Source organism: Zingiber officinale, chromosome 6B (genome assembly GCF_018446385.1).
Source record: "Zingiber officinale cultivar Zhangliang chromosome 6B, Zo_v1.1, whole genome shotgun sequence".
Classification (NCBI taxonomy): domain Eukaryota; kingdom Viridiplantae; phylum Streptophyta; class Magnoliopsida; order Zingiberales; family Zingiberaceae; genus Zingiber; species Zingiber officinale.
This window is the reverse complement of record NC_055996.1, coordinates 92,198,602-92,220,801: the sequence shown is the minus strand read 5'-3', so window position 1 is coordinate 92,220,801 and position 22,200 is coordinate 92,198,602. Positions and strand designations below refer to the sequence as shown.

The 22,200-nt window shown below is 37.0% G+C and overlaps 2 protein-coding genes across 3 annotated transcripts; one reads left to right on the top strand and one right to left on the bottom strand.

The window, feature by feature from the left end:
- Window positions 1-2,352: 2,352 nt before the first annotated feature.
- On the bottom strand, window positions 2,353-15,712 carry LOC121993178 (ADP-ribosylation factor GTPase-activating protein AGD12-like). Of its 2 annotated transcripts, XM_042547865.1 has the most exons (9): window positions 15,591-15,712; window positions 14,865-14,926; window positions 13,843-13,927; window positions 13,039-13,114; window positions 3,769-3,932; window positions 3,568-3,697; window positions 3,359-3,475; window positions 3,122-3,217; window positions 2,353-2,823 (listed from the first exon to the last, which is right to left on the bottom strand). In XM_042547865.1, the coding sequence occupies exons 2-9, from the start codon at window positions 14,902-14,904 to the stop codon at window positions 2,542-2,544; spliced, it is 990 nt and encodes a 329-aa protein (XP_042403799.1). In that variant the 5' UTR covers window positions 14,905-14,926; window positions 15,591-15,712; the 3' UTR covers window positions 2,353-2,541. The 2 variants fall into 2 exon arrangements, with proteins under 2 accessions (XP_042403799.1, XP_042403800.1); XM_042547866.1 differs by lacking the exon at window positions 14,865-14,926 and having other exon boundaries at window positions 15,591-15,682.
- A 964-nt stretch (window positions 15,713-16,676) lies between these two features.
- LOC121993177 (protein FATTY ACID EXPORT 1, chloroplastic-like) lies at window positions 16,677-21,543 on the top strand. Its single transcript, XM_042547864.1, has 7 exons — window positions 16,677-16,886; window positions 17,062-17,245; window positions 18,317-18,548; window positions 19,051-19,206; window positions 20,977-21,023; window positions 21,110-21,150; window positions 21,231-21,543. The coding sequence occupies exons 2-7, from the start codon at window positions 17,066-17,068 to the stop codon at window positions 21,319-21,321; spliced, it is 747 nt and encodes a 248-aa protein (XP_042403798.1). The 5' UTR covers window positions 16,677-16,886; window positions 17,062-17,065; the 3' UTR covers window positions 21,322-21,543.
- The last annotated feature ends 657 nt before the right edge of the window (window positions 21,544-22,200 follow it).

Here is a 22,200-nt window from a genome sequence, read left to right as displayed (position 1 = left end):
CTGCCATTTGGTACGGAAAGCCGGTAGCGCGGGAAAACGCAAGTAGAAAAAATGTTCTTTCCAGTGCTTGTTGGAGCTTGACATGTTATCGAAAAGAACAAAACCTATCCTAGATTGGAAAATGAAAGTGCCCCACTCGGATTGTTTCGGATAGTAAAAGTAGCGAAAAACTTTGGGATCCAGTGGGATGTCGTTCAGTTTAAAAAGAATTACCACCCCGCTCAGCAGCCTAATGGAGTTCGGAACTAGTTGGCCGAGCGGGATGCGAAAATAGTTGCACACTTGTACAAGGAACCGGTGCGCAGGAAATCGTAGCCCGGCCAAAAATTGATCTCGGAAAAAGAGAACGGTACCAGGTGGTGGACCATGAGGCCGGTCGGTGGGGGTGGCTAATACTATATTGTGGTCAGCCGGAAGTTCATATGTCCGAGCGAGACGCAGGGCATCCTCCTCGTCAAACCGACTCTCCATGGTCGTGTACCAAAGACCAAGAGCGCCGGCGGTCGGCTGAGAAGTGCTAGCCATGGTCGAAAGTAAGGGAGAAATGCGAGGCGGAAAGGAAGCAAGAGAGCAAGCAAGGAAAGTCGGCGATAAGACGGAAAGGATAGCTAATGAAAAGTGCAAAGGAACGACGGAATGAAGGGTGAGGGAGGCTTACGAGCGAGAGGATGATCGAAGAAAGAGGCTGTGAAGTCGCTGGAGAGCTAAAGATGAAGTCGCCGGAGCAGAAAGAGCAGCAAGGCTTCGGAGCACTAGGGAGCGGAAATGCGGCGGAGAGAAGAGATCGAAAGCTTTATAGTGTTGGCCCCGAATGGTCTCAGCCGTCAGATTCAGGTCGCAAGAAACGAAGCTATCATCGAGCCGTTCATTTCAAACGGCGGTTGTCCCATCGGAGGTAATGCCGCCGCCGTACGCTGATGACAGTGGGAGCGCCACGTGTCAGCAGGACACAGGGCGCATTTAATGAACGCCAGTACCGCGTGCAGCGCGGGTGCTTGGCGTTAATAGAGAAGATTCGGCATGAATTCCGAGGGGATACTGAAGGCGTCAGCATGACAGCGCCGAACGGGCATAAAGAAGAAGTTGAGCCGAGCGGATGAACCTTCCCGGGCCCAACATAGTGGTCGTTACTCAGTCAGACCGGCAGTCTAGTCAGTCGGACTTTGACGCCTCTTTCGACTGGACTTAAAGGGGAGGCAAGTGATCCGGTGATAAGGCCGGGGGGCCCTCATGAGGGCAAGGTCAACGTTACGTGGAGGTCAGCAGTCAAAGGGGGCTCGACGAGCGGGCGGGACATGCTGATCACTAGGCAATGACCTTCATCCGAGAGAACAACCATCTTGCCGTGAGCCCAGATTTCCAATGCAGGAAAGAAGAGCATATGGCCGAGCGGATAGTCCGCTCGGCCGCAGTGCAAAGCAAGAGTAAAGGCCGAGCAGTTACCCGTTCGGCCAGGGTGTCAGGCTATGAGAGCCGAGCAGGCGACGACCCTAAACCTTCTCTGACGGACGACCACCTACGCTAGACCAAAGGCGAATATTCTGGCCGAGCGGCTTGATGGTCGGTCCGAGAACAGGAAGTCAAAAAGTATGGGACAACGGGTACGTCATCTTAGTAACCCTTGTTGCTGACAACAGGCATGTTCGAGGACCAGGCCATACTCAGTATCGTACGACAAAGGGTTCTGCTCTCCCATCAAGGAGACGCTCAAACTGTAGCAGTATGACGTCAGACATGCTCATGCTGCGGTATGATATAGGACACGTGTACACCTCGGCTTGTGTGCACCAAGTTCCCATAGCTCTATATAAGAGCCCTTAGACTTCACCGGAGGTATGAAATCTCTGATCCTGGGAGCCACTTTCTTATTCTTCGTCCACCTGACTTGAGTGTCGGAGGGTCGTCGCCGGGAACCCCTTCCCGGTCCGACTTCTTTGCAGGTTCGCCGAAGCTCCATACGGCCGGTCAGAGATCTACGCCATCAACTCGGAGAGCGCCACGTGCCCAATGTCCGCTGATTCAACGTTCGGACATGATCAATATGTAAAAAAATCGAGATGGTGTGGGGATAAACACAAATAAAAAGACATAAGACAATCCAAAAATCAATCATGGATCTAAATTCGAGACTCTATTATTGAATATTTTTCTTATCAGTAATTTTTTCTAATTTTCTTTAGTCCCACGTCTTAAGATCGGTAATACTACAAATGAAGAAACTTATATACACCTTGGACTGACAATCATACTTTTATTGAGTTTTTTTTTTTGTTTTTGTTTTTGTTAAGATCATGTATGATATTAAAAGTATGATTTTATTACAATCCAGCTCTAGTAAATTAAACAATTACAAAAACAAAAGAATAAATATTCATTTTATTTCTATTGTAGATAAGCAACATGTGAGAAACTATATTACACAACAATAGAAATTAAATAAATACATTAAGATTCAAAGTGGCACCTCATAATTTGCACAAAAATCTCACAACAATACAAGCACGTCCAAGTGAACGAGTAAACAGGGAGAGAACCAAAACCTCATTCATCCAAAGGCAGCCATTCCAGTTCCAGTTCCATCTCCCCGGACTCGACATTCTGGAGCTTCAGATGCAGCTCTTGCTTGATCCTTCCATCCACAATGTTGACAAGGCTGTCCTCGACGAGTGCATTGTCGCTTGTTTTCAGCCACTTCCCTACCTGCATGTTCCCAGGAATATCCGAATCCCCGAAAGCCAATGCTGCCGTGATCATAGCCTGAAGGTCGATCTCGGCCTCGCCCATTATGTCATCAGCGGATATAACATCGTGGTCGTACACTTGCTGGTAGAAGAGAGAAACATGTCATTTCTGGTTCAGAGTTTATGTTGGCAGTAACATTCTATGCCATTTTAGAGACGCAAGTATTCTAGCATCAATTGGAGCTAAACATTTCAAAAGCAAAAGAACTAAGCTTTTCCACTTCGCAAGGTTAAAGTTTGCTGAAACAAGTCAAGTAACTGAAACCTTGATACACAATGATATTTTCAAAGTCGGAGGTTAGATACTGAAGCAATGATCGAATAGATAGCTAATTTTGACAATCTACTGATCCAATAAGTAAATAAATAATCAAACTAACCAACTTCAGAGCGCCGTAATTCGGTGGAATTGAAAACGTGAGCTCTTCATTCCAAACTGGATTCAAGTTGCTGTTCTTTACTGTGGTCTGGGCTTTCTGGTACACTCGATAAGCATTAGCCATTAGAATATGAATCAGAAGTAGCTTTATTCAAATTCAATATTTACAGCACCTAACGCATTTAGCAGTCCAAATAAAAAAAGAAAGAAACAAGAAAAATCACACACAGAAAGTCACCTGTTGTCCGAGCATTAAAACAACATACGGGTCACTAGTCAACATGTCCCTGACTGCTAATTTTGATCCTCGAACTACTTTGACCTTCAAATTTCCGATGAATTGCCCCGTTTCCACCTGTGATCATTCTAGAAACCTGATTATTTACGTACCAAAAGAGAAACTGTTGATACAAATCTTGAAACAGATGTTGATAAATGATCACTTACATTCTTCTTTGTACTTTTGGAACCGAAGGTAGAAGCTGAACTTTTTGAAGATTCAACATATTGGAACGAACTCTTTGTTGATACAATACGCAAGCTTGGCGTTAAAAATTCTTGCAACACATACTTGGACCTATCGAAGAAGAGAAGAAATAAACGTCAGTCGATTCACGTTGCAGCATAAACCTGTCAAACATGCTCTACCTGATAAACTTGGTCCTGTCCTCCTCACTTGAGTCTGGTTTTGGTTTTGGATAGTTTCTTGGAAGAAAAGCTTCATAAATTGAGTTGGCGTAGGAGTTTCCACCAACTTCAATGACTGATTCCATGTCACTTTCAGACCATTCATCCAGTGTCAGGGAAAGCACCTGAATGACAAGAATCGAAAAAGGAAAATTGATCAAAATACAACAATGCCACTTTCATAAGGTTGACACAAACTAGGCTAACATGATAAGCATCTCGTAAACCAGAATATGGGAGGTTGTAACCAGGACAAAAACAGACCACACTTATCTTAACTATTTTATTGAGAGCCAAACAGAAATTGTAAACACTCCATAACCCTGACAGGCAAAAGGAAATTCATAGCAATTATTAACAACCTCATACTACAACAACAACAACAACAACAACAACAACAAACCCCAGGATTTATAAAATTTTGCCCCTGGGGCAATGGTGCAGCAATAGGGCGCCTTCTTAGAGCATCCACAGTGGTTAAAACCCACTATGAGCTCCTTCGTTGCCACATCTGCGCCACATCAAAAGTTAAAAACCCCATACCTCTTTCCACTATCAAAAAACCTCTCAACAACTTCTTCATGGGTCCCACACTTTTCATTATATATATTTCACCATCTCTTCTTCATATTTACATTTTATATAATTAAATTTTAATAAAATTTAAATTCATAAATTACTAACAAAGGTAACTTTCATAATTAAAAAAATTACATAAATATCACAATACATATATCACAATTAATAAAAAAAAATTTCACTGATTACAATTATAGCGTGCCCAGATATACTCAACTAAGTCGGCTCGAAGTTGATGATGTAGCTGATTATCACGTAGCTCGTAATTTCTATGAATATATGCTTGGAATTCTTGAGTGGAGCCTTGAAATATTTGTGATTGAGAATCTCCTTCATCGTCCGACCAATTGACTACTGCATCTCCCTCATTCTCAATAATCATGTTGTGCAAAATAATACAGGTATACATGATGTCCTTCAAATTATCCTTGTACCAAAATCGTCCTGGACCTTTTATCATTGCCCATCGTGATTGGAGCACCCCAAATGCCCTCTCGACATCCTTTCTCGCAGCCTCCTGTCGTTCCTTAAATATTTTTCTTTTGGGATCCTGGGGCATGGAAAGCTCTTGACGAAAGTAGCCCATTCTGGATAGATCCCATCGGTCAAATAGTATCCTTTTGTATATTGTGTATTATTAATCGTGAAATTAACCTCGGGTGCATTCCCTTGTAAGACGTCGTTGAATAACGGTGATTCATTAAGCACATTGATATCATTGCGTGACCCTGCAATCCCAAAAAAGGCATGCCATATCCACAAGTCCGAAGATGCAACGACTTCGAGCACAATTGTTGGGACGCCATGATCTCCTCGAGTAAACTGACATTTCCAAGCGACGAGGCAATTTTTCCATTGCCAATGCATACAATCAAGACTGCCCAACATACCAGGGAAACCATGTCTCTGCTCATGCATTTCAAGCAAGTGTTGGATATCAGCAGCATTAGGTCTTCTTAAATATTGGGCCCCAAACACTTCAATTACACATCGACAAAAGTTGAATAAACATTGGATGACAGTTGTTTCAGCAATCTGTAGATACTCATCATAATGATCAGCAGGGGCTCCATACGCCAATTGACGAATAGCCGTTGTGCATTTCTGAAGTGGTGACAAACCTTTTTTCCCCGCTGCATCGACCTTCCATTGAAAATATTCGGAATGATTTTTCACGGCATCAACTATATGAAGGAATAACTCTTTTTTCATTCGAAATCGACGTCGAAATATGTCATCAGGATATACCGGATCATCAGAAAAGTAATCATTGAAAAGACGAGCATGTCCAACTTCACGATCCCGATTCAAATACCTTCTCCTTTGTGTTCTACCGGAAGAATTTTGAGATCTTTGACGTACCGTTTGTCGCTGCTCATATAGTTGGAGCATTCTTCGTTCATCTATATCCTCGGCATCTTCCGCCAATTCATTTCTCCAGAATTCCTGGAGCATAAATCGATCTGGATTTTGAGTCATTTGAAATAAATCAAGATATTTTTGTGGTTGAAAAATATAGAGAATTGAGGAAAGAAATCGAAAGCAAAGATAACAAGTAGATGAATGAAAAATATGAAATCGATCATGTATTTATAAAAAAAAATAAATTAAAAAAATTTAATTATAACCGTTGAACAACGGCTAAAAATTAGCCGTTGCTCAACGGCTATTCTCATTGAAATGAGAAGCAGTTACCAAATTTTTGATTTTTTTTTAATTATTAAAAAAATAAAAATAAAAATAAAAAGACGAAGAAGCGGCTCGGCAGCGGCAGAGCCGCTTCTTCGTTTTAATCAAAAAACCTCCCTCCACTATGGGAGGGAGGTTTTTCACCCAGTCCACGTCACTGTGGGAGCTCGGAAAGAGCTCCCACTGTGGTTGCTCTTAGTTCCCAGACATTTAAGGATCCAGTCTCAGTTTTAGCGAATTAACGGATGAATTTACCTTAATAGGCGGTTGACCTAAGAACGCTGGGCTGATGGGTCGTCTGCTGCGAGCACTTTCTGATTTACCTTGGTGGCGGGTGGAAAACTTCCAGGGGATCGGGCCGGTCACCCCAGGATTAGTTAGCATAAGTTAGATACCTAGTTCCAATTAAAACAACAACAACAGTCAAGCCTTATCCAATTAGGTGAGGTCGGATATATAGATCCTTCTACACCATTGAGTTTTATCCCCTATTATATCATCATCTATATGTAAATAAATTTTATCTTATTTTATTCTTGCTAACCAAGTCTTTTTTGTTTTCCTCATTTGATGTGCATATTTGTCATAATTTTACATCGCTTAACTAGAACATTTATTGGTTATCTAAAACATGTTCATACCAACTTAAACGTATCTCTCGGAGTTTTCTTTCAATAGATGCAACCCCAACTTTCTCTTTAATAGTTTCATTTCTTATGATGTCTATCCTCATATGTCCACACACCCACCTTAACATCCTTGTCTCTACAACTCGCATCTTCTGTTCATGTGCTCGATTCATAACTCAACATTCAACTTCATATAACATAGCAAGTCTAACCATCATTTTGTAGAACTTTCCTTTAAGTTTTAAGAGTACTTTACGATCATATAAAACACCCGGCGCTCTCCTCTATTTCAACCATCCTGTTTGTATTTTACATAAGACATTTCTCTCCATCTCTCCAACCTTTGCAAAAATGAACCTAAATACTTAAAACTCTCAGTTCCTCTAGATAACTCGTTATTGTTGGTACCCCAAGGTAGTTTTGATGTGATCAAACAAGTTAAGTTAGGTCCTGTTGTGTTTAATCCTGTGTCTAAGTGTGCAGGAGTTTAAGAGCACATGAAGTCGAGCAAAAAACGCAGCTAGCGTGAAGGACGGTACGGGAGAGAGCCGACGGGCTCGGTGCGTCTGAGGGACGAGGTGCTGTGGAAGAGTAGCGGACGAGAAGGAGGCGCGCGACATTTCCGAGGGACGAGAAGCCGGAGCGGAAGCTAACTCGAGAAGGGCGGAAGTTGGGTTCGGGTGAACCTTATTCCGGATGAACCTTATTCCGGATGACCGAGATCACCCAAGCTAGAGGAACCGGAGCGGAAGACCCGGATCAAGGCGAGCGAAACCGGAGCGGAAGGCCCGAACTGAAAAAGTCAACTTGGTTAACAGTCCAGGCGTCCGGACTCAGACTCCGAGCGCCCGAAACCAAGCGCCCCGAGCAAGGCTATCCCAAAACTAAATAACAACTAGAAATACAAAGAAACAACACTTGTGTGCTCCTAGTTTTTTGTTCAGCTTCTTTTCTGTGCGTTCATTGCTGTAAGAGGCTTCTCCGCCTGAAGGAGATTTTTTAGTGCACTTTTTCGCCTTAGATTAATAACCTCCCCGGTTGTAACCAAGTAATTCGCTATGTTTCTTTCTTTTCAATTTCTTTATTATTCTTTTATGCAAGTGTTCATTTTATTTAAGTTATAAGTTCGAGGAATGTATTTTTGTTTTGATTTGTGTAGGGGTTATTCACCCCCTCTAGCAAGCCGTCAAGGGTCCTAACAAGTGGTATTAGGCTTCAGGAGGACTAACCGTCGAACGAAGCACACGGGATGGCAAGACCGAGCATCTACCCACCGAAGTTCGAGAGGGAGTTCGCGGGCTAGAAAAAGAAAATAGAGGTATTCTTTAAAACCGATTTTGAATTATTTCTAATAATGAAATTCGGCTTTGTAGCACCCGAAGAAAAGGAAGAATACCAATGGACGAAGGAGCAGGCCGACTTCGTGGCAAACGGCAAAGCAGAGTTCCATCTGTTGAGTGTCCTACCGCCACAAGAAGTCAACCGGATCGGCGCCTACGACTCAGCAAAAGAGCTTTGAGAGAAGTTCCTTGAACTACACGAAAGGACATCCGAAGCCAAGCTCGCGAGACGGGATATGTTAAGGAATCAGTTAAGCAGCATAAAACTGGAAGCAGAAGAAACCGTTGCACATCTTCACTCGAGAATGAAGGAACTAATCACCGGGCTCACGAATCTCGGAGAAAAGGTAAGTAACCGAGATTCGCTAAGGTACGCACTTAATGCATTTCTTAGATCGACTGAGTGGCCATCATTAGTAGATGCTTACTATATTTCTAAAGATTTAGATTCTGTTACCTTAGAAGAAATGTTTTCAACATTTGAAGTCCATGAAACGAGATGTGCAGATCCGAAGAAGAAATCGAAGCACAACGTTACCTTTAAGGTAAGGATGGGCGAACAAGATTCAGAATCCTCTATCGACGATGAAGAAACGGTAATGATGGTAAAACAATTTAAAAAATTATTTAAATCTAGCAAAACTAACCATCTGCAGGGTAGAAAGAAAAGAACTATCAGATGCTACCACTACAATAAAGAAGGGCACGTTAAAGACAACTGCCCTAAGTTAAAGGTCAAGGACAAGGACAAAGGAAAGAACAAGAAGTCTGTCCAATCTAACAAGTACAAGGCGCTAAAGGCGACGTGGGACGAAACATCGTTCGAATAAGAAGTTGAAGCGGTTGCTGGACTTGCGTTAATGGCAAGTCATCAAGACGACAAAAACGAAGCAAGTTCGTCTGAAATGAGCATCGAGAGCATCGATGAAGGGAGAGCGACATCGGAAGAGAGCAGCAGTTCAGGGGGAGCTACGGATAACGAGATTGACAAGGTAAATCAGGTATGATCTCTTTCTCCCGATAAGTTATTTAAATTTGTTAAATTATTATCTAAACACTGTTATAAACTAGAAAAAGAAAATAAAGAATTAAAGTTAATTCTAGCAAAATCTTGCCTATTAGAAGATTTTGAAAAATTAAAATTGGAAAATAATAAATTAAAAATACAACTAGAAGACTTGAAAAATCGTGCATGCTTAAATGTTAAAAATCAAAATATTAGGAAATATAATAATTTAAACTGGTATTTTAATTACCACAAGGGACAAATTAGGAAAATTTCTCAGAAATATATTCCTAAGAGATTTTTAATTAACCCAATTGGCTGGAACTTATATTGGGTTCCAAAGTCTTGTCTAAATTGAACTTTAATTAGACTTAGGGTTTTCAGCAAGAAAATTAAATGTTTGAATTTCCTTAAGAGACTTTGTCTAGAAATTGATTGTTGCTCCAATAACAAAGAAGGTCTAGTGCCTCGCCACAGCTTGGAAGCTAATTAATGAAATAAAATGTTTAATTGACTAACTGATAGAGCATTTAATTGTAAATAAATAATACTTTAAATAGTTGCTCAAACATTTTTTTTTGGTGTTTTTTAACTTAGATTTAAAAAAAAAAACGAGACAGTTTTTTTTGGAAGTATCAGCTTTAGTTTTACTAAAATTATTTCTACAAAATCAGTTTTTGCAAATTTGTTTAACTTAGGAAATTATTGATGTTATAATTTTTTTTTTATATCAAAAATATTTTTTACTTAGAAATTTTTTTCTAAAATTATTGCAATTTTTTTAAGTGCTATCAAAATTATTTTCAAGATTTTCAAAAACTTTATAAGTTTTTCAAAATGTTGAAAATCAGATTTTTTTTTTTAACTAAAAACTTTCCTATTTTTTGAAAATTTACCCTTAGATTTCTTTTGGTACCCTATTTTTTATGTGATCAAAGGGGGAGAAGGGAAAATTAAGTCTAGAGGGAGGTAATTTAACCTTTTTCAATTTTTTGCACTTTTATTGCAAAATTTATTTCTGTTACTTTATGTTAGTTTACTCTAACTTAACTTAGGTTACTCACATAAAAAAGGAGAAGATTGTTGGTACCCCAAGGTAGTTTTGATGTGATCAAACAAGTTAAGTTTGGTCCTGTTGTGTTTAATCATGTATCTAAGTGTGCAGGAACTTAGGAGCACAGAAAGTGTGCAAAAGACGCAGCTAGCATGAAGGACGACACGGGAGAGAGTCAACGGACACAGTTAGCGTGAAGGACGGCACGGGAGAGAGTAGACGGGCTCGGTGCGTCTGAGGGGCGAGGTGCTGCGGAAGAGTACGCGGGCGGACGAGAAGGAGACGAACGGCGTTTCCGAAGGACGAGAAACCAGAGTGGAAGCTTGCTCGAGAAAGCCGAAAGTTGAGTTCAGGTAAGCCCTATTCCAGATGGTCGAGATCACCCAAGCAAGAGGAAACGGAGCGGAAGACCCGGACCAAGGCGAGCAAAACAGGAGTGAAAGGCCTGGACTGAAAAAGTCAACTTGGTTGACTTTACTAGTCCGAGCGCCTAGACTCAGACTCCGAGCGCCCAAAATCGGATTTTATCCGAATCTCGTTTGACCGTGATCCGTTGCGAAAAGGATAAATTTTAGAAACAACACTTGTGCGCTCCTAGTTTTTTGTTTAGCTTCTTTTCTGTGCGTTCATTGTTGTAAGAGGCTTCTCCGCCTGAAGGAGATTTTTTAGTGCGTTTTTTCGCCTTGGATTAACAACCTCCCTGGTCGTAATCAAGTAATTCGCTATGCCTTTTTCTTTTCAATTTCTTTATTATTCTTTTATGCATGTGTTCATTTTATTTAAGTTATAAGTTCGAGGAAGATATTTTTGTTTTGATTTGTGTAGGGGCTATTCCACCCCCCCCCCCCCCCCCTCTAGCCGGCCCGCCAAAGGTCCTAACAGTTAATCTCTTATCTTAATAATTGTCTTATTGTGTCTAATTTGATAAACTTAAATTTCATATATTCTGTCTTTATTTTACTAAGTCTAAAACCTTTCACTTCTAGTGCTTCCCATCAAGATTCAAGTTTAAAAAGATTAAGACTTAGAGAGTTTCATAGTATAACTCATTAGTTTAATTCCCTATAGTTTGTACAATTTTGTATGTCTCCTTTGTTCTTATATAAGGGAACTAGAGTACTTACCCTCCGTTAATCAGACATTTTTTTCGTTTTTAATATCAGGTTAAATAACTTTGTAAGTCATGTAATTCCTTATTTTTCTAAATACTTTCATACCTTTATCGGAATATCATCTTGTCCAACTACTTTTCTATTTTGTATCCCATTTAAAGCTTGTTATTCTTCTGACCTTTTAATTCTATGATAAAATTTTAAATTTATATACTCATTCGACCTACTTAAATTACCTAAGTTAAATTGGTCACCTAAACTTTCATTGAAAAATTGATGAAAATGCATCTTCCACCACTCTTTTATTTCCTCATCATTTACTACTACTCTATTACATTCATCTTTAATATATCTTATTTGAATAAAATCTCTTATCTTCCTCTTACTCACTTTAGCTATTTTGCAAATGTCTCTTTCTCCTTTTATATTTAATTTTCGATATAAGCATTCAAAAGTTTCATTTTTTTTTGCTTCATTCATTATTTTTTTAGCCTCTTTCTTGGCTATTCCATATTTTTTAAAATTTTCCTCTTACACGTATATAATACCTTATAAGTTGCTCATTTGCCAACACTTTCTCCTGTATTTTCTCATTCCACTATTAAAATTCTTACTTGGGGGTGCACATCCATTTGACTCATTGACCACCGTCTTAGCTACTATTTTCAACTTGGATATCATCTTATCTCATGTCATATTTGAGTCGTCATATATTTCTCTTAATACTTATACTCCTACTCTCTCCTTAAATATATTTTGTTTCTCATTCTTTAACCTCCGCCACTTAATTCTAGAAGTCGTGCATATTTTCTTTCTATTGATAGTTTATACTATGTTTGAGATGGATATCCAACACTATTAACCTATGTTGGGTAGTTAAATTTTCTCAGAGATGACTTTACAATCTTTATAAATGTTTCTATCATTCTTCCTAACTATAAGAAAATCAATTTGCGATTTATTATTCCCACTTTTGAACGTGACCAAGTGTTCTTCTCTTTTCTTATATTAACAACCTCATAGCTAATCAAAAACAATTTGGACGGACAAATTGTTATTCTGGAAAATAAGAAAAGTTGTGCAAGTCGTAACAGTAAGATTTGGAAGATCGAGGACGATATTGATGAATGAAGTATGAATGATTGGCTAACTAAAAGGAGGACAAAATGATCCAAATATAAATGGATGGAAAAAAGAGTCAATACCATGAGGGCAACAAGAGTGGGTAAATAGAGTAGGAGTGACAAAAGGGAGAAGAGAAAACATGAATTTCAATTCTTAATTGGTGTTGCTCAAGTAAGGTCCATATATTTAAGACACAAATTTCCTACAAAGTGATTATTAAATTATTATTATCATTAAATGAACTAAGTCCAAAGGCAACACTTACCTTAACAATCTCTATACAAGTATGGACTCCAACACAATTCCATTTTCAGAAGTTGGCTTATAAATTCCTAAATGTGGCTTGGTTTCCTCTGCCTACATAAACCTTGCTAAAATATATGACCAATTGAACAAAAACAAAAATGCAGAACTTTCATGTTCTTTTTCTAGACCTAAGCATTATTAGTTTAAATCCTCTTTTGAATGAGTACCCCTCTGCAGTGATTATTTCAATATCCCTACCCGTTACATGTATGATCATGAAACACAATGCATTATCACTAATCAAATAAGAGAGAGCACAGTAGAAAATGTGGATAATCTGTCAAAATCAGCAAAAAGAGATGCTTGAAGAATTGAGTAACTACATGCATACAACAATTTCTGAGGACAATAGAGCCAATTCAACTCAGCAACTGAGCACCTAAACCAATACCTTAGAAGTATCAACCCCAAGGCTTCGGTGGACCTCACTGCATTTCAGGCATAGAAAAACCCCAATATTAGCAGATCTGTAATAACAAGCATGTTTTATATCAGAAAAATTCAAGCTTAAGAACAAGCCACTAAAAAAGACGATCTCATGGATTTAGGATAGAAATGTTAAATCGACTGCCATGCCATCCATGATTATCTAGACCAGAAATGATGAACTAGGCAACAATATCACATGAAATTAATTACTCAATATTCAGTATGCTTGAGGTGATCAGATATCCATAGACAAAGTCATGCAATTATAGGGCAGTTAGTAAAGATACTATAATCCTAAATAAATGAGAAAACTAAGGGTTCTCTTGTAACTTTGGATCAGAGATAAATTTGCATGATCCCTTAATATTTAAGAATTTAGTCTAAATGCTGATATTAGACAATTTTGATAATTCCTAAATGCATTAGATAAACTAATGATTATCGTAAATTTGACTAAGAATAACTTCTTTGCACAATCACTTAATATGAAATATATTATCTTAACACCCATGCTGGGCCTACAAATTTATTAGCACTGCAGACAAAATACCAAGGCAAACTTCATGATAATGAACCAAAAGCTTTTTAAATAATGAATAAGAAAAAAGGTATTTGCTGCTTAGTGAAACACTGAAAGTACGTGAGTACCATTCTCTTTCATAGTGCTGATGATTCCAATCAAGATTAGCACCGATGATTTACAAAACAGATCACTACCAGGCATGCACCTCATATATGCAACAAGATGACCATTTACAACACTTACACCCATTTTGGATCTGGAGCACTACAATCTGCACAAATTCGATTATCGCTTTTCATACTAAGATCCCGCAGTTTCTTCCATTTGCCTGTTATAGAAATAAGAAATTATAATAAACTAAGACAAATTAATATCAGCCATATCATGATGATGGTAGCTTGCAATTGACATATGGCATAACATGTCAAGCTTGGAGCATATAATCTATAAACACCATCTCTAGTATGCATCTGATGAATCCAGAAATGAAAATAATTAAACTAAGTAGTGTTTTATTTTTCTTATCAGGCTAGTCCATCAGTTTGGTAGCATGTATTGGAAGATGATATATGCATGCACAACAAACTGTCTAATCAACCAGTACAATTAGATTTTTTTTTTCTATCTAGGATATAGAAAACATCGTAAAAAATAAAAAATTGAAAAAGTCACAGAACATAATCTATAGATTATACTAAACAGTAAGCATGTTTACCAATCCTCAAAGCAAAAGTACTTGGTTGCTGATTTTTTTTTGCCTTGGACCTATTTGATTAATGGATGCGACTAGAAAAACTATTCCTTTCAGACAATTACCCATCCCAGGCTCCAAAGAGGAGTTTAAACCTTATAAAACGACTAATGATTTCCCTATCAACCTGAACTGATCTAGAAATACATCAAACTCTAAATTAAGAATACACCATATTGTTGTAGATTAGCTAAACATGACCACAAAAGTAATCCAAAAATTCTCAAGGAATGATAATTTGTCTAATCCATGTTCAAGGTGTCATCTGGAAAAATGCTTCCACATATATTCCTCAGTTTGGGAATTGATTACCTATTAGAAGATGTAGTCAAACATAGTACATATGATGCTTAGAAAAAAAAAATCCAATGCAAGAACACCAACTCCAGATTTTTCTAGCAATTAAATGATAGACAGCATCTTTGACTTTGTAAATGCTCCTATTAACGTTCATCAAGGCATATAACGAGGAATGTCAGCAGTAACAAGTATGGACAGATGAGGTCTTGTGTACCTGGCACTGTCTTGTCAGGCCTGTCGTACTGAGAACTCATTTATTCAGTAATCCACAGAATGCTAAATTTCACAAATGAAAGAGGGAAAATCAACAAAACTTGAACAGCTACAAGTCAAGCTGCTTAGGAATGCATAATATTTTAAGATGATCAGGTAACACATCAAGAAAAGTTCATTTGCTTTCGATTGTTATTACTATCAAATTACTACATGGCACAAGAACATTGTGGAGCGAAGTTTGTATCCAATTTTTGGTCAGTAAAACTGTAAAAAGCAAAGGATTCATTAGTGGATTTTTAAATCTTGATAGGGAAAAGCTAAACAGACAACAAAATTAAGAGTCAAACAAAATGGAAAAAAAAATCGAAGATGGCAAGAGGGGGACTAGTGAACCACAAAAGCAAAAGTCAGCCATAAAATCCTTAACCATCTGTGCCACCACAAGAGCATCTCGTAAACCTAAGTTCAACAACACTGTTCCCGTTCGCCAAAAAAGATCAGATCCAGCAGATTAGGTTTCTTACTCAACCTAACGACTGGAAAACAAGGTAAACCATCCAAGGAGTAAACTTGAAGCGATCGAGACGAATATCCCACCAGAATAAAGCCAGAATACGGATCAGATCTTTCAGAAAGGAAACTACTAAATGCACGAATCAATAACCCACTCGAATCGTCAGAAATGCGTCGCAAGCGAAATCCAAGCATCATTCTGTAAACTTACCTGGAAAACTAGCAGCTATTCGAGCAAAATCTTCCGGAATTGAGATGGAAAATGGAGTTCAGTGGTCGTCTCCTCCACAGTCCATCGGAAGATTGCCTATAAATATACAATTTCTTGCCCATAAATAAATAAAAAAAAGTCATTTTTTCTAATATATCTAAGAAATTTTAAACCGTTTTTTGGTTAAAAAAAATAATTTTTACTCAATCGATTAAAAGAATTTAGAATTTAATCAATTTTTAAATGAATTCAACCATAACATACAATTCTGATTTTGAAAAAAAATATATTGGTGTGCAGAATCAAATCATTTTAAGTAGATTAATAGGATAATTTAACGATAAATTAGAGAAAAATTCTCAATCATAATTTTAATTTTGTATGCAGTCCCTATGTCTAAAAAACTTTATTTTCACTCTCTGCATGTAAAATTTTATTTGTTTCAACTTCCTAATGCAAATATCATTACCTAATTGCTCTTCGGATTTTTTAGGTACAAAACGTTCAAAAATGAATATAATTCTTTTTAAATGCAGCACTTTAAATTAGAATTTAGTATATTTCTATCAAAATTCAGCACTTTAAATAAGAATCTAGTATATTTCTATCAAAATTGATCCTTCATATTTTTAGATATAAAAAATCTAAAAATAAATATAATTCCTCTTAAATTCGACATTTTAAACTAGATTCCAGTATATTTTCTATCAAATTGAACATGAATTTTTTTCCTACTTAATATAATTCCTTCTAAATTCAGCACAATTCAAAAAAAATCTAGTATATTTTTTATCTAATTGAGTATCATTTAAAGAAAATCTAGTATATTTTCATCTAATTAAAGTGGAAAAAGAGTCGTGATCAATTTGATAGAAAATATACTGAATTCTAGTTTAATGTGCTGAATTTAAGAAAAATTATATTTATTTTTAGACTTTCTATATATGAAAATATCAAGAATAATTAGTTAAATTAATGTCTATTGGATTAGGGGATGGGAATAAAGAATTTGATTACTGCATATAAAATTGAGTTTATGATTAGGGTCAAAATGAAAATTTTTCTGAAAGACGTTAAAAACTGGTCAAAGGAAATCGGCAAATAAGCTTTGCTTCGACTGCACGGCGCCGCCCTTGCAGTCTTCTCTATCCAGAAACACCGACGCCGGCATCGCCACTCCCTACGCGACGACGAAGCCGCTCACCTCGAGCACGTGTCGCCTCTTCTCGGATCGCCGGCTCGATAGCTCCTACCCTCTTCTCCTTCGACCTTTGTCGAAACTGTCGCTGCTGGAAGGTCCGCGTTCCTCCATCTAAACCTCCTGGAATCTTGGAGACGATCTCCATCTCTATGAACACCACGAGGAATAGTGGATCTCAACGTTTTCTTATCGATCTCCGATTTCTGGCTTCCTGTGGTGATTCTGATGGTATTGTGTTGATTTTTGTGTCATGGGTTTCGTGGAGTCCAGATCGATGGCTTTCGCCCAGATTAATTGTCTTGCGTTGGGAATGAGAACGAGCATGAAGCCATCCTTAGGCGGGATTCGCCCTTTACCACTGTTGCGTAGGTTTTCTTCTCCCGATCTTATGGAGCAGAGGGCCAAGTGGTTCAGAGTTCCTGCCGTTAGGGTTTCCAACGTCAGCAACAAAAAGGTTGTTTTTTAAAATCTCTTTAATTTTTCTTAGCCGTGGTCAAGTCTGGAGATTCACTGTTGGCAATTCGGGGTTTAGCTTAGATGCACAAAGTGGCGTTGTCCCTTTCATCTAGTTTTGCTGTTTGAATTTTCCTTAAAAGATCACAAATTTACTGGGGCAGGCTTCTCATCTTTTTATGCTGGCGCCATCTTCTGGATGCATGATTTCCCTATCAGATAACAATAGCATTCATAAACTGCCCAAATTATAATAAATAATGAGAAATCATTTAGTCCATGCTTTTTTTTTCCTCCTACTTTTGATGTGAAGTAATGGTAAAGCAAGGGTTGATCACAAAAATGAATGTCCATCCTTCTTTGTATTGGTTAGAGGGTTGGCGTCTACAGTCATCTCAGAATCGAGACATTCTTTAAAATTGGATTAGGGGAATCCTACTTTAAGCTATTATTTGTCTCCTCTCTGCCTTTGCTGATGTACATGATTAGTAATTATATATTAGACTTAACTTCAGGTATGCATGATAAATGCTTTTTGACTCCTCTTGCAAATAATTTTTTTTTTCATTATGTTGGTCTTGATTATGATATCCAAGATGTGAACAACATAATTTATTGACCAAGTTTGCTTTCTTGCTCTCAACTATCATTCTTGTGAAGTTGACAAACAGGGGGTTATCATTCTTTGTGTCCTTCTGATGTTGATTCCCATGCAGTGAAATTCATTTGATAATTACCAAAACTTACTATTGGTCAAATTTTCCTTTCATAACTATTTTACACTAGACTGAATAACTGTTGTATTTTTTCAACATTTCTCTTGAAGTCTCGCTGATATCCTCATCTTTTCTTGGTTCATGAATATATTCAAAATCAAGCAATTGGCGCCCTACAAATGTAGTCAAAAGACAAGCATTTAGGGAAGCTATTTATTCTCTAAAACCAAAAGGGAAAAGTGAAAATTGAACTCAAAGAAAGAAGCAAAAGAAAATTTTTCTGTCTGAATTAGAGCTTACTCATTGATCTTCTCTTCATTTGTTGGTGCATTAACTCTAATTTTTCTTCAACTCAGCTTTTCGTTTCCATGTGCGTCAATGGAAGTAGCTCTCAGAGCAATTTAGAGGCTGATACTGCTACAATTTATCCAGAGGATAAGCTAGATAAAACTGAGTCTATTGAGTCTAGTCCAGTTGTGGAACTAGTCAATGAAAAAACAGGTACTGAGATTCATCATCAAGAAGAAGCTGTCATCCCAACCCAAAGAAGTGCAAGAATACATGATTTTTGCTTGGGAATCCCCTATGGTATGCCATTTCAAATTTTAGTTCAACCATTGGGATTATACTTCTTGTTGTGAGTACATAGGCAAGAAATTTTAATCCTTGATATAGACTAATTAGCGCAATGCATACAATGGCCAGCCAACATACAACAAAATTTAGTCCTTGACATAGACTAATTGTCAAAATATGGACTAGGGCCAAAGGCATGGGTACACTAATGTTGCACTAACATGTAAATGCAGTTTGTTTGTTTCTTCCATTGTTTGCCCATACTAGTTTTTACTGTTATTGTTAAGATTCATCATTATTGTACCTCTGGCTCAAGCTGTCATGCGTTTGTTCTCTAGGATCTTACTGCTAGGAGAAAGTTTTTGCTTATCACTTGACATTTCAAATATTTGTTATATGCTGTTGAAGATGTGAGATCGGACAGTCTGCACACCTTTTAAGATATGCAGTCAAGGACAGTCTGCACACCTTTTAAGATATGCAGTCAATCACAACGTTCTTTTTTTCTTTGTAGGTGGATTTCTGTTCTTTGGTGGGTTGCTTGGATTTGTTTTCTCCAGAAATCCTACAGGTTTGATATTTGGTAGTGCTATCTCAGCTCTGAGTATATTTAGTCTAATGGTTTGGAGCGCTGGAGGATCCAGCATACCATTCATTTTGGGTCAAACAGGTATTCCTCAGTCTTTCTATCAAAACAAGGAATGCATTCAGACATAGTATTTCATGCATCTGCTTGTAATTGGTGGTTCAGTAAAATGAAAAATGGCTTATTTTTACACGTTTTTCTGTGGCTCAAATTCACAAATTGGACATTGTTGGCATTTGCCAATGTTGAAATGGAGAAAAGCTTCTGGAATTGTATGTTCCCTAGACTAGACATAAATTTTATAAGACTAGTATGGGATGATTTTTTATAAAGATCAGAATGTGCAGGTGGAAAACAACAAGTACGAAAAGTTAATATAGCAAGATGTGAGAGTACTAAAATGGACGTCTGAAAAAGATATAAAAGAGGAGCACTTAAGTTATAGCTCCAGTAGATGTACAATAGAGAAAATAGGTAAATATGGTGTTGAGTATGGGCATTTCAAAGACAATAAAAATATTTGTACTTCCATCTGGGGGTGTGTATGGGCATTTCAAAGAACATAAAAGGATTTCATAGCTGTACGAATCAAATTAACTAAAGTTATGAGGGAAGGGATTTAGAGTGATTGAAATATCTAGTTGACATAAATAGGAGAGGCAATTTAAGAGATTCCAATATTGCTTGTAACCTAGCGTTATATAGTGTTCAAAGAGGTGATGCATATGATGTTGCTCCAAATGGTCGTGATTAGCACAATTGGATGCTGATGATGCCTAGCTTGTCTTTTTCTTTAGGTTTTTTTTTTATCGTGTTGTGAAAATATAATTGTGTGCAATATATTATCATATTGTTATTGCTTCAAGGAAAATTTCATATGTATATTGTTCTTAATTCTTATCAGTCTGATACATTTTGCAACTAAGGTTTACACTGTATGGCCTGTTAATGTATCATCCTTATAATGATTTCTCTCATTTCTGTCTAAGTAAATGAACATATGTTATTATTCTTATCAGTATAGAACATTTGACAACTAAAGTTTATAGTTTGCAGCCTCATTATGTATCATCCCTATAATGATTCGTCTCATTTCGCTCCAAGTAAACAAAGCTATAAAAACATAACTTTCACATACTTACCTACTAATCCAAATATAATGGGAAGCCATGTAATCACTTTTGGTGCATTTGGTTTAAGGCATAAAATTTTGTTGTGGGAGAAATATAATCCTAAAAATAGTTATTTTCTCAAAATTTAGGCCTTGGGATGTAGCCCAAATGTATACAATATTAATAAATTAAGTCTTAGTAATATGCTGCTCTTACAATTTTTATTTCAACTGAGAAAAATAATGTGAGATCCGGTCTTGAGATTCATGATTCTCCTTTTTCGTATTTTTGTTGCAATTTTCTGCTTATTATATGATAATGATGATAATTTCTCAACTTGTTCTGTATATAGAAAAGCGTGAAATCAAAATATAGATGGAATATAATGAAATAGAGCCACTTTGAGTATCATAATGACTTAGGCATGGAAAGAAGCCACTACCTACAAGTTCTAGCTTATAGGGACAACTGTAGGCATAGTCTCCACTATGTTAAATTCTCTACAAAATAATATTTCATCATCCCGATTCACATGACCAAATGCAAAACTGAACTCATAAACCGTAGAGCTAATGATTTTTCAAGCACCATAGGCAACCATAATGCTTGGACACTAGCACAGTTTGTCTGCTGGATGTGTCACTGGATTTTCCTTTATTTGTGTTATAATGCTAAGTCCTTCCACTTGTAATACACGATCTTAAAATCTCTTCATGTATTAATTTTCTTTCTATTGCGGCAGCATTTTCTGTTGCGTTTCTCTGGAGGCATTTGCAGTCATTCTCCTTGGCAAGTACCTTATCAAACTTCTCATCTATAAGAATCAAACTATTTGCTTGATGAGATAACAACTGCTTATTTTATAATTGTTGCAGTCAAAGAAGCTCTTCCCTGCAGTATTCTACATAGCATTAAGGTATATTCTTCTCCATTGATGAACAAAATTAGCCGCTCGCATCCTTACATATTACTCATCACTACTTCAATGTTTTGCAGCGCTGCAATGATCTGCTTCTATGCGTATGTGCTCATCTCCGGTGGAAACCCACCGCCAAAGAAGTTAGCAAAAGCTCGATCGGCGCAGTAACCACCACAAATTAATACTAAAACTACTAGAGCTTGACGATGCTGCAGAATCTATGGTTTTGATAACCCAAGAGCACAGGGATTATATAGCGGAAAATAAAATTCATTATGACATAAATACAAACTTGTTACTGTGGTTATGATAGAATATTTTTTTATAATATCTGCTGAAATAATTTGATGCATTTGGTATAAAAAGTCTATTTCATGGGTGCGGTTCAAATTGGTTTCAGCATATGATTCATTGTGGGGTAGAATTGTAAACAAGTCAAGTCGAAATAAACCAATCTGTTAAAATCATTGTTTAAGTTTTTTTTCTTAATTGGAATGTGGTTCATTTAGATGCTATGGAGGCTTGTTTAATTATTTAAAAGTTTTTATAATTTTTTTACTTGATTATTGAGTTTAATAATATAAATTAATTTTTAATTTTATTGTTTATTTAATCATAAGAATTTTATGAATTAATATTGTTCAAGTTAACAAAACTTTTATATTTTTAACTTGATTATTGAGTTTAATAATATAATTTTAAAAATAATAAGAGTTTAATCTTAATTTAAATTTGTTTAATTATTTGAAATTTGATATTTTTACTTTGATTATTGAATTTAATAATATAAATTTATTTTTATTTTTTTATTTAATAGTTTTATCAGTGAATATTGTTCAACAAATTGAAGATCAAATTTATTTATTTAATTAATCTTTTATATATATATATATATATATATATAAATGATATGCTGCATGACAAAGCCGTGCGAATCGCTGTGGACATGCCTTCCTGATCGGTCACCAGACCGATCAGGGAACCTCCTGATCGGTCTGTAGACCGATCAGAAAGTGATCGGTTCCCTGATCGGTCTACAGACCGATC